This window comes from Stegastes partitus, unplaced genomic scaffold (genome assembly GCF_000690725.1).
Source record: "Stegastes partitus isolate 25-593 unplaced genomic scaffold, Stegastes_partitus-1.0.2 Scaffold662, whole genome shotgun sequence".
Lineage (NCBI taxonomy): Eukaryota > Metazoa > Chordata > Actinopteri > Pomacentridae > Stegastes > Stegastes partitus.
Window position 1 is genome coordinate 339,789 of NW_007578393.1, and position 17,682 is coordinate 357,470.

Sequence of the window (17,682 nt, forward strand, 5' to 3'; positions counted from 1 at the left end):
GAATACTGTAACGTTAACATCTGTAAAAAGAATTAAACTTAAAAAAAAATACCTCTAAAACTGTAAAAAAAAATAAAAAAAAACTTAATAAAAATGCAAAAAATTGAAGACTGTAATGTTAAAAACTATATAAAGAAAAACAGTGAATAACATACATTTCAAACTGCAAAATAAAATAAAAATTAATAAATGTAAATAAAAAATAATGTAAATTCATTTATATAAATACAGCTTTTTGATGTGAAAATTATTTATAATTATTCATAGTTTCTACCCATGATTTTAGTCGATATTTTCTGTAATTAAAACACAGAAAATCTGTAAAATAACAGTTAAAAAATATATATACCAAAAAACATTATATTTTGCTGATTTAAATACAGTAAAAAAAAAAGCAAAACAAAAAAAAGTGTCATTTTATGGTTAAACATTGTAAAGTAAAAAAAAAATCCTTTTAAAAAATACTAATTATTGGTGTTATTTTACTAGATATTATTTATTATTCATCAAACTGGTCAAATCTGTAAGAAACAACTTTTTAAAAAACACTTTTAAAGTATAAAGCTGTTAATTTTTTTTTACAGTGTAGCTATGGCGTCCTGCTCTCCATGACTTGTGTGGGCGATGAGGGAAATAACAATCTGCTGTTTCTCTCTTTTTCATTGAGCTTTTCTTTACATTGCCTCATTTTTAGGATATTATGAGACATTCATTAAACTCATTTTTCATCTTTGTAGGTATTTTGGACGTCTGGCATCATGTGAAGCTTGTAAAAAGTTTTTTAAAGTGTAATTTTTCTAATTAAACACCAACTTTGCTCTTTTGTGTACTGTATGTTGTGACTTTTGCAGTAGCTTCCATTTTATCCTGAGAAGTGTCACCTGTTCATTTAAGGTCTGCTTTGCTGACACATCGCTGTCTCCATGCAGTCGTATAAGAGGAATAATAAGTTCACTCCTGCATGCTGAAGCTATAATCTAAATCTAATTATTCTCCTGTTTCTGTTTTGTCTCTCTGTTCTCCTGCCGGGACTCGCCCCCTGTCCTGCAGTCCCTTATCTTCGATGAAGTCGACCTTTCGGACGCCAGCGTTGCAGAATCCAGCACAAAGAATGTCAACAACAGCTTCACAGTGAGTGCATCTTGCAGCGTTTCCACACCCACTCAGAAACACTGTGGGTCACACAGAGGCACGTGTTGAACAATGAGACTGAGTGTGTCGCCTCAGCATCAGCTCTGCAGGCTGCACGGCTGTACTGCAGCGGTGGGATGCTCGAGTCTGGAGGCTGGGGCGCTTATATAAGAAATTAACGACTGGTACACTGTACAAAAAAAAAAATCTGTTTTTTTAAAAACAGTTTTTAGTAAATTTCAGCACATTTTATGAAAAATTATTTACAGTCATTGTACTGATTAACTAATCCTAAAAAAACAAAACTAAAATTATAAAAAGTTTTATATGATTAAAATGTTTGATCGTAAAATTCCACACTTTACTGTATTGTAATAGCTGTTTAAAAAAAAGAATGTTTTCTCTCTCTCTTTTTTTTTTTTTTACCAGTTTCAAACTTTTTTTTTTTAGCAATTCCCTCTGTTTAACTGATTTTCTCAGTTTTGTTAAATTACAAATAATATCTCGTAATTTCTTTTTCATTTATCTACATGTTAATAATTAAAACAAGAGAATGAACAGCCAATGAAGTCCACACCAATAATTAGTATTTTTATAAAGGGAATTTCCGTCTTTCATAATGTTTAACTGTGAAATGATAAGATTTTGTGCTGTATTTAAATCATGTTGAATACATTATTTAAAAAAAAAAAGTATATTAAGAACTGAATTAATAATTCACAACAAAAAGAGAAATAATAATTAATAATTAATAACGAATATATGTATGTATGTATGTATATATATATATATATATATTGTTAGCTCACAGATAATAGCCAGTGAAATCACCGATAAAAGTAATAATAATTTTCATGTTGACTGCAAAATAAAATAAAAATAATTTTAAAAAAACAAACAAAAAAAACAACAACACATCAAAACTTTAATAATGTCCACATCAATGTCTTTTTTTTGGAAATGTTTGGCTGTCCAATTCCATTAAAATAAAAAATAAAATCACTGATATTTACCATAATTTTAAAGAAAAACTGTGGACATTAAGATTTTTTTTTTTAATAACATCTAAAATACAACAAAAAATATTGATTAACATGCTCACTAAATTCAGTCAAACAATTTTTCTAATCAATTAACTGGTAAATGTAAGAAAATTGAGAAATTTTCAAGAAAAAAAAACCCAAAAACATCGAAACTCCTTTATGACAGTAAACTGAATATCGTTAGGTTGTGGACAAAATATTTTCCATCACTGATTTTCTGACATTTTTCAGACCAAACACCTCGATTAATTAACCTTTAATTACTTTATCCAGTGACTTAATATCATTAATAATATTATTATTAGTCAGAGTTTGGTTTCCATGAAATCAAGATTTGCCCTTCAAGGATGGTGATTCCCCTGAAAACGCCGTCCTGGTTCTATAAACAGCTGTTCTATTTACTGCTTCTTCTGCTTTTGCTGCTCGTCACATCCACAAACGACGCTGCTGTGAATGAAGGCTTGTTCAGGGAGACGAGGTGAACGTGGGAGGACACAGGGAGACGAACACAAGAGCGTGATGATGAGGATGAAAACAGAAGGAGCTCGTAGTGGCCCGTCCTTTCTATAAATGTCTCCCCGCTGGTTGCTATAATAAGAAACAGGCTGGAGGAGAACACGAGGCTATTTTTAGCCACCGTCTTGAAACGCTCCACTGAGTGCCTGGATCGGATTAACGTCTGAACATATTCATAAATGAGATCGGCTGCTGCTGCTGCTGCTGCTGCTGCATGTGTGTGTGTGTGCAAGAGATTTCAGAAAAGGGAAGTTGGCAAAAGCAGAAATGCATAATGAATGAGGAGGAGGAGGAGGAGGGGGACGGCTGCAGGGTGAGATGACGCAGAAAAGAGTGTGCAGCGGAGGAAATCCTGGAGTGATGTCACAAGGACTGAACGCTGCCTGGCTGGAGGAGGAGGAGGAGGCGAGTTAGAGCTCCGAGGACGGACACGGAGGGGGGCATCCGAGACGTGGAGAAGCAGCGAAGGTAACGCTGAATGTTGCTTCACCCGCAGCTGCTGCGGAGTCACGAACACCGACAGCAGCTTCACAAACCAGAGAGAGAGGGAGAGAGGGGAGATCGCTGCTGCACAGGAGGCATTGCAGAGTCTTTGCTGAGTCTGTTGTCTGTCTGTCCTGTTGTTTTCTGTCTGTCCGCTTCCCCTGAGGATGAGTGATGCTGCTGGCTTCCTCTATGCAGGTTGGTGTCGCTTGTTTGGGTAGTTTGATGTGTGCAGATGCTTCACCCAGAATGAATGACAGTGTTTTGTTCCTCTGCAGTGCATTGAAGGCAATTGTGTAGGTGCTATAAATTCATTATCTGAGACTGTAAACATGCACAGGAGTGAAAAAAAATGCAGCAAATGTGATGCACGAGCCATGTTTGTGGGGGTAAAGCAGAGGATGCACGTCTCGCTCGCTCTGTGTGCGTTTTGTGTTCAAAGTGCGTGTGGCCGGTCGTGCAGTGTCGCGCTGTTTGAATGCACGATGAGGCTGCTGTTGTAGCGCAGAGCGGCAGCACCTTGAGGTCCACGTGAGGGACTCGGCTCAGCCCAACCCGACACCTAAACTGGATGCAGACTGGGCAGCAGCGACCGCCTCTCCCGCTGGATCGCTGCTGCTCATTGGATCGACTCCCTCATTACGGCCCGCCATGAATACATGACATGAATCTTAAGGAAAATTCACAGCAGCTCTCGTGTTGTGGCTCTGGTTTGTTGTGTGGTTGATGTGTTTTAAGGCGAGATGTGTTCAGAGGAATGGAAAGAAAATATTAAGAATATACATGTAGGTGTTTATTTTACTGCACTTTGTCTGTTTGCTTCAGTCAATTATCATATATATCATATTATATTTTTAACCCTCTGAGTCCCAAAACCCATCAGGAGGTTTGAAAGACATTTGATCTCACAACATTGTTCACATTACAAATGAATCAAAGCCAGAAACTGTCAAATCAGACGAACTCTATGGTGTTTAGACTAAGCATGTTTGATATAAATCAGGAAAATTAGCCTAATTTAACTTTAAAATGATGACAAATCATTTTTTTTCTACATGTCTCATTCAACAATTTACCTAAAATGAACAGTTTCCATTTGATTCCTAAAAAAAAAAAACACCAACCAAAAAGTCATTCAGCTGCAAGCAACAGTCATCCATCCATTATCTATACACACCTTAATCCTCACTTGGCTCTCAGGGGGCCTGGAGTCTATCCCAGCTGAATTAGGGTGAAGGCACCGGGACGCGAACCGGTGACCTCCTTGCTGCGAGGCAACGGTGCTAACCACCAAGCCACCATGTAACTCAAGCAACAGTCACATAACAAAAATGTGTGGACTTCTCAGCTGAATTGCAGGCTGTGTAGAGTAGTATAATCACAAATTCGGCGTGAGATTGAGAGTAAAGTAAAACAAACTTGATCAGTACAATAAATGCAGCATGGCTCAACAACTGTATACAGAGGAGCAGGTTGCTAGAAGGTACATTCAGCATGATGAGACATCTTTCTACAGTTAATGTACAGAGTCGTGGGAAAAACAGCAAGTCTGTAGAGACTGTAAAGATGCAAGAAGTCAAATATCTACATTAGCCACTGTTTCTTTTGTACTGGTAGCACCTTTGGATATTTGGATTCGAGAGTTAAATTTTATTTTACAGAATCTGTGTGGAATGAGCTGGAATGAGTCTGTTTTTAACATGAGACACGTAGATAATCAGTCATTTTGATGAAGATTTGATTAACAAAACTTTAAAAAACCTGAAAATTCTTTGTATCTGATTGTAAAATAGGTTGTAATTTTTGCAAGGTTTAAAACATCAGCCGCCTCAAACCCACTGGTCAGTTTGAAGGTGTAGATAGTTTAACAGAAATCTTCTACTACAAAAGAGCATTTTCTTATGGTAAGAAATCAACTAGAATAACTTTGTGTTGGTACCTGCTAGTTAAAAATGTTCCTCTGTTCATCTGTAGTGTCTTCCCTGCAGCACCATGTGTCTGAGGGACACTTAGACGAGTCCATTAGATTAATAAAAGTAATAAATGTGCTGGTGTGCTTCAATACCGTGTGCTATCTTAACTTTTATAGTGTAATTAAATATAACACATGCAAACATTTGCAAATACGTCACTAAGAATCTATTATTAGACCGATCAGACCTCGTTATCAGACCCAACATTTGTGATTTTGTGCACAAAAAAAAATGAATAAAATGACAATTGTGGAAGAAATGATGCCTCGCTGGTGTGTTTAGCAAACAGATTACTATCCACAGAAACACATCTGTCAGGTTTTAAAGCTATACAGAAAAAAAAGAAACCAAAAACAATCACATTACAGAACTGTCCGGTTAGACTGAAGCTGTTTTTTTTAATGTGCACTCACATTCTGACAATCAATTAAAATAGAGTGTGTGTGTTCATAATTGTAGCTTAAATGAAGATTGAACACAAAGGTTTGCTTGTTTAGCCACATGTCTGTCTGTATTAACCCACAGCAGGGCCCAAGAGGTACAATATACAACTAGACCTTCTCGTATCTTTAGTTTCAACATGTCAGAGTTTAGTAACATGGATGGTTTTTATTCATCATGGTGGCCTAAATGAAAATGAAACCACATTTAAACACAAATGTAGATTTTAAGTGCTTCAGACGGTTCGCTCCTCGTGCCTCATCTGTATTAACCCACATTAACCCACACTAGCTTAAAAGAAGATTGAACCCTGTTGTTAGGTTGTTCACCTGCAGTGTTTCTCCTGAAGCAAACATGTGTGTTGTTGCTGCTGCAGCTCCCAGAGCTCCTGAGCTTCCTTCGTTATCGCTCCATCTTTGGTTTCCAGCTCAACCAAAACAACTAATGACTCGACCTGCTTTCTCCTGTCATTCCACCGACTCTGACCTGATGCGTTCGCGGCTGAAGGCCAGTCATCAGCGGAGGTTTTCCGCGCTTGAGGGATGCCTTCGAGTCATTTTTGGAAACAGCCGCTCCTGTTTCCCCTGGCAACCACCCTTATCCTTATGGCTACCCCACTCCAGACACAGCACACTGCATCTATGTCCAAAGGGATCAATTTGCCTCTCGACTACACGCCGATTATTACAGAAGCTGTTTTGTGATCAGAGGCAGAGAAAAACATGGAATTCTCAGCAGAGCAATGAGCGGATTCATGTGAACACAGTCTGCCAAACGCTCCCAGTAATTTGTTGGTTGTTGTCGTCACTTAAAAAAGGAGGAAGAACGCTAACGTGATTAGCTTTAATGTGAAACGAGGGCAACCAAAGTCCATGCAGCCGCGAATCACGGAGAAATTCTCGGATTTTCCTTCTTCTTGTGTAGAGTTCCGTTTGGGTGGATTGATTATTGATTAGAGGTCTTGGGTCAGATTGATTACAACAGTGATTAAGGTGATTGATCAGGCTTTACGGGTGCAGCTTACAGGTTTCCCTCCGCTGTAATTAATCTGCTGTTGAAGCCTTGAATGCAAGTGACGTGTTTTTGTGTTTTGTTTTATTTCGAGATGTCTTCATTCAGCTCTTATCTCAGATCATAGTAACCTTGATCTTTAAGTAGCATCGAAATCATTACAGTGGTGGCAGGAAAATGAAAGAAGCGGTTTTGAGATTGGTCGATGTCAGACTTTTTGCAGCCTCTGTTTAATTTTTCTTTTTTTTTTCTACTGCAAGAACTTATATTGAGGATTACCAAATACATTTTATTTATGAAACAACCAACGTGCTGTACATGTCACCAGTCTGACAGCGAAAACTTATAAAATCAAGCAGTAAAACAAAATAGAACTGTGTAAAATACTAAAACAGACAAAAGAGTAACGCAACTTGTAAGATCAATTACTAAAATGAAAAAAAAGAAAAATTAAGAGCCACCAAAAGTCACTGAAAACATCTACATCTTTATTTTTTCTGGAAAGGTTTGAAGAATTAGTCACTAATAACAAATACTTTAACATGAAAACATAAAAGGAGGATTTTTGAGAGGAACTCGGAACAGGTTTAGATGAACTTTTCTTTCGCTTTCAGCCTTTCTGTCAAATATACATGTGCTGGTGTCCTTCCAAATTTTCCTTATAAAGAATTTCAAGGATCAAGAATTTCCATTATTCTGTCTTAACTTAATTAAGCTTAGCTTAATTGAGTTTAACTTAACTTAGCCTAGCTCTCTAAACATAACGTTTACAGTACAATTGATTAAAACACCAGCAAACATCTGCAAATGTCTCATCCCAGTCGGTACCACATCAACGTTTTAAAAACTTTTTGTGCATGAAAAGTGACCTAAATGACAATTATTGAAGAAATGGTGCTTTAAAAGAGCACATAGGAACATTGCTGGTTTGTTTTCCTCCCTCAGAAACACATCTGTCAGTTTTAAAAGGTGTAAACACAATGAAACATAAGGTTCAACCCAGACAACTATCAGATTCCAAAACTTTTAGACCAGAGTTAAAATAGATTGTGTTTGTTCAAAAGTGCAGCTTGAATGAAGACTGAACCAAACTTCAACACAAATAAATTCAGATACTTTCAGAGGGTTTGCTTGTTTATGTCTGTATGTATTAACCCACAGCCAAAATATAGCACTAGACGTTCACAGATCTTTAGGTTTAGCATGTCAGGTTTAGTTTAGTCGTTTAAAGACGGCCTCTGAACAACACAACCTGCTGAGTATCGAGTTCTGTCTGTCGGCAACATGTGTCTGTCAAGCAGATGGCGGCTGCAACAGTAGCTTCATGCAGAAAGAAAAGCAGCGATGCAGCAGATGTAGCTCAAACACACACACACACACACACACACACACACACACAGGTATATAGGCTTATTCACACCACACACACTGGCAGTGACGCGGGTGTTTGTTGTGCACCTGCTGTTTTTCCACACCTGGTTGAAGCCTCAGCTGCTTCTTCATTCTTTATCGACCGCAAAACAGGTGCAATTCAGGAAAAGCCTGGAAAATCAGAAGAACCAGATGAGTTGAAACGAGATAAACTTTATTAATCTCAAAGAACAAAAACAAAATAACAAAAGAAATTCAGAGCCTAAAAAATTATAAAGCAATAAGGAATAAGTGTGATTCGTTACTGAAATAAAATAAGTTGCTAGAATAAGGCTAGAAAGCAACGCTGGCAATTTCTGAGGTAGAAAGTCAAAACACAGATGAAAATGAAATGAAAAATTAGATAAAAGTAAAAGTTTGTGGTCATTTTACATCTTTATCGTGGTTTTTGTTCCATGTTAATAGTTTTGCATCCCCTTGAACAGTTATTTCATTTTTCTGTCACTGTTACCGCCCAGATTGTTCATTTTTGGCTCATAGAAATGGATAAAGAAAAATATACAGGAAAGAAATAGAAATTCAACAAACATAGGTGTCTACTGCAGCAAAATGCACCCAAACTGTAATATGTGGATCAAAGCAGGTGGAAAATGAGGCTGTTTTATCAGACACAAAGTGAAACGGTGAGCGAGAGAGATGTGATGAGGCGACAACGTCTGTCCTCAGTAAGCCATGATGAAAACTCTGCAGTGACGAGTATAGGAGGCAATTAAAGTAATTAAATGTAGAGGAAATGAAAATTTGCATGAGGGGTCACCTTGGAGAGATCAGAGAGAAATAGCAGCACCTTGGATGTAAAATATAAATCAGACATTAAACAGCTGAAGATGCATTCTGGTGTGAAAAAAAATGTTACAGAGGACTGATAGATTTGTAGGAATGATCGAAATTTAGATTTTAAAGGGTCCAAATCTATTCAATATCGCATCTCTCGGCATCTCATGTAGGCCGTTGTAGTTATTACTGACATTAAAAGAAGCACAGCTCTCCATCTGCCGGTCAATCTGTGTTCCAACCAAAAATCCATAATTTTACTCCCGTGACTTTTAAAATACACAAAGATATCATTATAAATGGACGAGAAATTTAAATGTCTAGTGTGAAATAACATTAAAAAAAATCATTGTAAATGAGTAAAAAAAGTAAATAAACAATCAAATAACAAATAAATAAATGAATAATGGGCATATAAAGAACATTTTCATGTATCCAGTTTTTTGTTATTAGATAAAATAAAGTTTCATCCTGTAAATATTTTTCACAAAGTAGATCAAATTTATGACAATTAGCAGAAGAAGTATGAGTTTTGTAATTTTACAAAGATTCATATGTGTAACAATGATATGTTGTATAATTACTCATGTTTTCTCTACAAAAAGATTTTTCGATTTTTTTTATTTTTATTTTTTTAAATTTAACAGTCAAATATTGTAGAAGGACAAATTACTATTTAGAAAAATAAAGATTTTTGATGTGGATGCTTTGGACAGTTTCTGTGATTCCACTAATTATTTATAATTCAGCAAAATAGGAAAAATCTGTAAAATAACAGTTGAATTTTTTATTTTATTTTTTTACTGCAAGTATTTGTACATTTCGATATTGTTTTACATTAAAAGATTAAATCAATTTACTTCAAATGTTATAAAAGAAAAAAATCTATTTAGAAAAATACATATTTTGGTTGTGGACATTATTTACAGTTTTGGTCTGTTGTTTTTGTTTCTTAGTTTTTTTGTTTTTTGTTTTTTTTTACAGTCAACATGTAATTTATTATTTTTTGTGTGTGTGTGATTTTACTGGTTATTTGTAATTTAGAAAAACAGGAAAAAATCCGCAAAATATCTGTGAAAATATTTTTAAAAACAGAAATTATTTGTAAATTTACAATATTGTTTTACAGGAAGCAAAAAAAGGGTAAATCTATGGTCAAACATTGTAAACTGACAAATTACTATTTGTTAAAATATAGATTTTGGACAGTATTGGGCTGTTTCTTTTATGATCAACGTGTTAATTAATAGTTTTTCTTCATGATTTCATGAGTTATTATCTGTAAGTTTGTAAAATAACAGTAAAGTGTTTAAAATATTACAGGTGAAAATCTGCAGTGCAGTGTTAGTACATAATATTCTTTCACAGTAAAAAAGAAAAAAAAGAAAATTAAAAAAAGTGTAAATTTATGGCCAAACATTGAAAAAAAGACAAATGACTATTTGTCAAAATACTAATTAGTACGTAAAAGCTTTTGACAGTTCTAGTATTTTTTATATGGCTGTTAATGCATAATTTAAAAAACAAACAAACAAAAAACATTAAATCAGACATTATGCTTAAAAATGTTCAGCTTTTACAGCATTAGTGTTGTTTTTTATTTCTTCTTTAAATCCATTCCTTTCTTTTTTTTCTACAACCCTTTTCAAAACTTTGCTTTAAATCCGTCTGACAGTTGATGGAAACCTGGTTATTGTGTCTCGTGTGTCTAATCGTGTCTAATGTGATCGGACACGAGATGCGGACACGACGGGCTGGAAAGAAAGAAGAGATGAAGGAGCATAAATAAGTGATGGCGGCGTTGAAAGGGTGCAGAGTGTCTGTAGGCTTTTCTACAGGGACTGTCCTTTAAACACACATATACATGCGGAGAGGAAGCAGGCTCTCAGCTTCGCCTGTCAGCGCACATCTTCCTCACAGCATCATGAAGACGAGCAGAGAGGAGGGGAGGATAGAAACGCCGTAGAAAACTCAGGAAGGTGTGAGAGAGCTTCAGTTAATGAGAGAGAGAGAGAGAGAGAGAGAGAGACAAAGAGGGAGGGGGCTCCTCGTCGCTTTATCCTCGAAGCCGATCGCTGTTTTCCTCTCAGAGCCACCGCAGGCTGAAGGAGGTTTATCCGTCTTTTCAGCATCACTGTAACAGAACCTCCTCTCTCTTCCCGGCAGGTCATCACTCCGTTCCGTAGGCTCATCCTCTGCGCCGAGAACAGGAAAGAGATGGAGGACTGGATCAGTTCGCTGAAGTCCGTCCAGTCCAGAGAGCACTACGAGGTAAGAGACCCCTGAAGGAGCACATTTTACAGTTTGCATGTGTGGCAGAGGAAAGAGGAAGACAGGCAGCTGCAGCGACAATAGAGATCAAACGAATTGAACTGGAGATTTGGACAGAAATGATCAGATGTGTGGTTGGATCAGGATGAAAGCTGCATGTTCGGTGGCTCCCAAGTTTCTGTGCTGAGATTTGGGAGCCCCAGATCACATGCGGAGGCACGAATCGACCCACATGTAGCTGCAGAGACAAAAAAAACCATCCCAACCAATAAAAACATCCAAACCTGCAGGAGCTCAGTTCCTTTTAACCCATTTTCACTCTCCAGATCACACAAAAACACAACTGTTGACTTTTGGTTTTTGTAAATATCCCACCTTTAAATCCAGCAGCACCGGTCTGTGGCAGAGGGCTGCTGCATTTTAATGTCTTTGATTTGAAGAGGGGAAATCTTATATAAGACCCCATCCCTCACCCCCTTTACTGCACCGCACTGCAGCAGCAGCAGCAACCCCACAGCTCACAACACGCACAAGACGTCAACACAACAGCATTTAATTACTGTCCTTTTGTGCCACTGTTTGGACGCCAGTGTCCCAGTTTTACAAGCACCTGTTACAATTACGAAACCCATCCGAAGGGCTGCGCCAACTGCTGCAGACGCAACGCCCACACTGGCAGCAGCTCCACACTGGGCTCGCCTCGTACGTTTTCCTGACCAGGTGGAGTTTCTGTCAAATCACAGACTAACGAGTGCCAGCGAGCGGAGGGGTTCTCCCGCTGGGCTCTTTTCCGACAGCTCCAGGCGAAGTTATCAGGAGGTTTCCAACAGAGCAGCGAGAAAAAAAAGTGAATTATGAGGGAAAGCTAGCCCTGAAAAAGGTGTTGAATGTCAATATTTAGCATTTGTAAATGTCATTTTTCATGCAAACCTGCAGTACATTGTGTATTCTGTGTTGCCTTTCTGTGGCTGCCAACCTGTTTTAACTTCTCCTTCGCCAGACGGCACAGTTTAATGTGGAACATTTCTCAGGGATGCACAACTGGTACGCCTGCTCCCATGCACGGCCCACCTTTTGCAACGTCTGTAAAGATAGCTTGTCTGGGGTCACGTCTCACGGCCTCTCCTGCGAAGGTAAGAAACACTGTCGCGCACAGCACTGCACATGCTCACTGGTGAATGTCAAGAGTTCATTTCAATCTGGTGGATTTCCCTTCAGGTGGCCCTACAGCTCGTCCAAACTCTGTAGCCTCCGCATAGAGATTCAGGCAAGCAAAGTGTGCTAGTGGAGAAAAAAAGCACTTTTACATGTTTATTAAGTTTTAAAATGTTCTGTTGTGTTTGTCTGATTCGACAATCTGGGAGCGAAATGTTGCGGTTCTGACGACTCCAAAGCGTCTGTTTACAATTGTTTAAGATGACTTTGATTATTTTGCAAAATCCATAGATTTGGTTCCGTTCACCTGCGTAGAAGCAGCCAGAAGAAGTGTTTGAATCAATATGTCAGCATCATTTTCCAGTGTTTTCTTCTTTCATGGCAACAACTATTTGTCTCAAACCTCATGTATTCAACCGACTGTAGCTCACTGAGCATCTATTGATGTTAAAGTCGTGGGTTGAGTTGCTCGGAGAAACTAGGAACCACCTTATTGCATTTGCTACAATAATAAATAAAATAACATGAACAGAAAAACATTTAAATTGTTCATTGCACCTAAAATTCCCAGAGACGTACAGTTCCACCACCTGTCCTCCTGCACTCCATCTCACAACTCGAGTGTTTTGAAGCTACAAGATGCACAAAATCCTCCCTTTGTTGACTAAACACATACGTAGCTCCTCCATATTTTTGTTAGAGTTTAGAGTCTGTCTTTATCGTGCAGCAGCTGTAGAAAACTTTATTCTTAAACGGACGTGAGAGGAGCTCGGGGTGGAGTCTCTGCTGAGCTAGTTGCTAGGTGGCTTCCTTTGGAGGTTTTCTGGAGACTTTAGAAGTTGCCAGAGAGTTTACGTATCGTGTCTTGCCTGGGAACGTCTTGAAATATCCCTGGACAAGCTGAAAAAGCGTTGCTGATGATAGGAACTAGAATGAGGATGGGCAGATTCTTGCAATCCAGAAACGTGCATGAACCATTTTATCTCTTTGTCAACAACCTGTGCAGCACAGACAGCTGCTAACCAAAGCCTCACACGTGTAAGCAAAGCAGAATGTGCAGATGAATTTGCAGGTTGAGTCGGTCAGTTGGCCAAAATGTTCACTTTCAACTAAACTCCAAATCAAACCTGTGTAATAATTTATGTAAAAGTCTGTACTTCTTGTCGCGGCATGCGTCGACATTTTGTGCTTGTGCTTCTTGCTCGGCCAAATCTCTACAACAAACAGCCACAATAACCGCATTAATGGGAAACACGCCAGTTTGAAATGAGCCAAAGCTACTTGTTTTTTTGGAAACGCAGTGTTTTCTTACATAACTGCCTCGAATCTGTTGACTTTTTGAAGCAGCTCTCACTCCGTTTCTGCATCTCATTACCGGCTCGTACTGCAGATAAAACTCTCATCTCTGTGTTTTAAAGTCGATTTGGACCTGCGGAGCCGGAGAGCTGGCAGGTCTGTGGGCACTTTGGGAAGGTGTGCGACTGCGTTACATAACAACTTATGAGTCATTGATGTGAGAAGTTTTTCTGTTTTTAACGAATGTCCGTCCAAGCGGAGCAGATCGGCCGCGGCCCATCGAACTATTAAAGTAGAAGGAGTGAAAAGAGCGAGCAGGCTTTAATGCGACGCCACCATGTGACCGCATCCATATGCTTTTAAGTCATATTGTGTGTTAGATAAGCGTTGACTCACACTAGCTTTTCTCAGCGTTTCTCCGTTTGCCCTTAAGAGGGAATAAAGTGTGAAGGGATCTCGCGAATGACGCCACCTCATCTGTGAAAGAACAGCGAGGTGTGGCGTTAGGGGAAGGCGCTCGACGGCGTTCTTTGCATCTTTTCGTCGGCACCATCTGCATATCCTGGTGTCCTGATTTTGCTAATGTTCCCCTGCGAGTGTGTGCATGTGTGTTTCAGCCGATGCATGTGTGGTCGGCTTGGTGTGAAGGCAGTAAGAGCCTCTCCACTCAGAGCTCATTATCCTCTACAGCGAGGCCTCTCATATCCACAGCACAGAGGGCTGGAGGGAGGGGACTCATTAGAGGGATATCTGGCTGTTGTCATCTAAATCAGTAGCAACAATAGGAGGATGCAGTGTGGGATTGTAGGACCTTCATCAAAAGCTGGATTGAGCAGGTAATGGAAGCACGCTCACCTCTAGAGTTGGTTTGTTCACTCGTAACCCTCCCAATCCCAGAAAGACTTGTTATATTTTTAAAGAATCACCAGAATTCACACCATTTATCAGCCAGAAACTGTAAAATCAGAACAAATTGTCAGATTTTCAACTTTCCGATGGTCAAAAATTGAACTCCTCACAGGTGACAGCAGGAAAATTGAGCAAATCTAAGCTTAAAATCATCAAAGTTCATCAACATTGCTTCAGTCAAAATGTAAAAATTCACCAAAAACAAACTCGTTGCTTTAATAAGATTATGTAATAACTAAAAACTGTAAGCTTCCCAGTGCAACCACTGAGCCATGAATGACTCAGCTGTGACCAAAAGTCACATGGCAAAAGTTCTGAGAGTTTTGGACTGAACTGCCGGCTGGGTTTTCACAGAGGAGACGACAAGAGACACGAAGAGAAAAATAAAACATACAAGATCAATAAAATTAATGTATCATGGCTCAAAAACAGTATATAGATGAGTAAGTCGTTGGAAGATTTTCAGCTTTCTAATGGTCCGTGCACTCATCAGTTAAGTTGAGAAGATTAACAAAATCCAAGCTTAAAATGACAACATTTCATCAAAGTCACTTTACTTTACACACCAAAAATCAACCAGATTCTGCGAAAAACTAGAAGTCCAAATTCAGTGCTTTTCGACTGAACTGCAGGCAGCGTCTACACAGTAGAGAGAGGCTGAAAGGGAAATAAAATTAGATTTGAGCGTTAAAATGAATGCAGCATGGCTAAAAAAAAACGGTGTACAGATGAATAAGTTGTTGGAAGATACATTCAGCCTGATGGTGAAACATGTTTCTGGACTTGATGTACCGAGTTTGTAGAGGTTGACAAAACATGTAAGTTCTAAAGCAGGGGTGCTTTAGAACTTAAAGCGTGCTTCTGGTCCTCGAGAGCCCGTATCCAGCATGTTTTAGATGTTTCCTTCTTCCAACACACCTGATTCAAATGATCAGGATCGTTATCAGGCTTCTGCAGCGCTTGATGATGAGCCGATCATTTGAATCAGGTGTGTTAGAAGAGGGAAACATCTAAAACATGCTGGATAGGGGCTCTCGAGGACCAGGATTGGGCACCCCTGTTCTAAAGTATCTGCAGAATGCGACATCAACCAGTTGGTTCCAGTGTTGCTAACACCTGGGGGCATTTGGAAAAATGTTGTACATGTTGATTCCTTTTTTTTTTTCAATTTTTTTGGCAAATAATTAATCAAAAAAATACAACTTTCATTTTTCTTTTTAAATGACTTTGGTATTAAACTGCACATAAGTAATTTCCATAGAGATGCAGAACTTTATGTTGAAGTGAACAATGTGTGAGTAAAAATATGACAGGGGGCTGCAAAGTGGCTCAGGGGTTAGCCTCACAGCAAGAAGGTCGCCGGTTCGCGTCCCGGTGAGGACACCCGGGATCTTTCTGCGTGGAGTTTGCATGTTCTCCCCGTGCAGCGTGGGTTCTCTCCAGGTTCTCCGGCTTCCTCCCACACAGTCCAAAAACATGTTGAGGTTAATTGGTGATTCTAAATTGTCTGTAGGTGTGAATGTGAGTGTGCTTGGTTGTCTGTCTCTAAGTGTGGCCCTGTGATAGACTGGTGACCTGTCCAGAGTGTCCCCTGCCTTCACCCTGAGTCAGCTGGGATAGACTCCAGCCCCCCATGACCCTAGTGAGGATTAAGCGGTGTATAGATAATGGATGGATGGAAATATGACAGGGGCAAAAAACCTGGTAAAGACTTCATGTTTTCAGACTACATATGCACTGAATGGTTCTGTGCTGATAGTTATTTGGCAATTTTTAAAGGTGACATGTAGAAAAAAGAGTTTGTTTTTTTTTTTTAAATGAAATATCATAACTTCAGAAATTAAAAACGAGCCCTGACAGGAGTGACTTGGCACTTCAAAGCACTAAAACCTCATCCGGCCAAATATTTAAACTGCGATTGCACTTACATGCACCAACCTTTCCAGCTATCTTCCTGTCTTTATTTGGAAGTTTTTTCCAGAGGTGTTTATTCATATTCATCCCTAAAAGTCTGATTTACAGAACATGTTACTCCTACAAACAAGGCGAGCCCGGGAACTGCTTGGATCGTTGGTTTAAAGCATGTAAGAGCCAACAAGTAAAATAATAAACCTGTAAATGAGCAACACATGGGCCCTTAGATCAAACTATAGATCCATGTTGAGCACATACGCTGTCCAGTTGATTGCTGCTGATGCTTTACAGGCAAATCAAAGAGAAGTGGAGGATGCAGCAGAGAGAGGCGTCTCTATTAAACTTCCAGAGCCAAACAGTTTCACAGCAATCAAACGCGGCTTAAATTTCCCTTCGATTTCCTGCAGGACGGTCAGCGGCCATCGATCTGTGCTGCAAACACACAAACGCACACAAACAGACACACACCGTGCTGCCTCTCTGTCTCGGTTTTCAGTCCTAGACGCGGTGTTTCCTTCCAGTCTGGCTGCCGAAACGCTCGGCCATTAACAGGCAGCCGGATCACGTCCTCCGAGTTCTGCTAATGTTCTGCTAATGCTCTCTAACAGCATTTAGCGGTGCACGAGATTGAAGCATTGATTGTTGCTCCCGGATATGATAGTTTGTAGTATATCTGCCTAATGACGGTGTTGTGTGTGTGTGTGTGTGTGTGTTGTGTGTGTGAGTTGGACTCGGCTGGAAAGCAACGTTCCCCAGAGTGCAGACATTATTCATGAGCCCGCTAAGTGCTTCATCTGTAGCGGAGGAACAAGTCGCCTCCATCCGTCTGCACATCTTCGTAAAAAAAAAAATGTTCCTGCTGCATTTACATTTGGCTCCCGTTCGCCGTTCAGAGCAGCAGAGCATTAAGCACATTAGAGTCGAGGCTCGTCGTCCTCCGGCGAACACGAAGAACCTCCATAGATGTTACGTAACAGGACGGACTGTAAAGTTTTAAAAGTCAGGAGCAGTTTTAACTCCGGCTGAAGTTGGAATGTAACTGAGTACATTTACTCAAGTAGTTCAGCACAGTTTTGATGCACGTCACTGAAGTATTTCCATGTTGTGATACTTTCTGCTTCTACTCCACAATATTTTAGAGGCAAATATTGTAGGAACTGACCCTCTGCATTGATTAAAAATTTTAGTTACCAACTCTTTTGAGAGATTATGATATGAAATCTGTTCTCCCCGTGCAGTGTGGGTTCTCTCTGGGTTCTCCGGCTTCCTCCCACACAGTCCAAAAACATGTTGAGGTTAATTGGTGATTCTAAATTGTCTATAGGTGTGAATGT

At 39.2% G+C, this 17,682-nt stretch overlaps 1 protein-coding gene across 1 annotated transcript in view; it reads left to right on the top strand.

Moving 5' to 3' along the window:
• The window catches only part of LOC103363475 (diacylglycerol kinase eta), a gene marked incomplete at its 3' end in the record, with an annotated part of 69,649 nt that overhangs the window by 25,585 nt on the left and 26,382 nt on the right, over positions 1–17,682 (top strand). Inside the window, exons 4-6 of the mRNA XM_008290256.1 lie at positions 1,051–1,131; positions 10,970–11,074; positions 12,075–12,207. Coding sequence (XP_008288478.1) covers positions 1,051–1,131; positions 10,970–11,074; positions 12,075–12,207 — 319 coding nt within the window. The remainder of the gene's footprint in view (positions 1–1,050; positions 1,132–10,969; positions 11,075–12,074; positions 12,208–17,682) is intronic.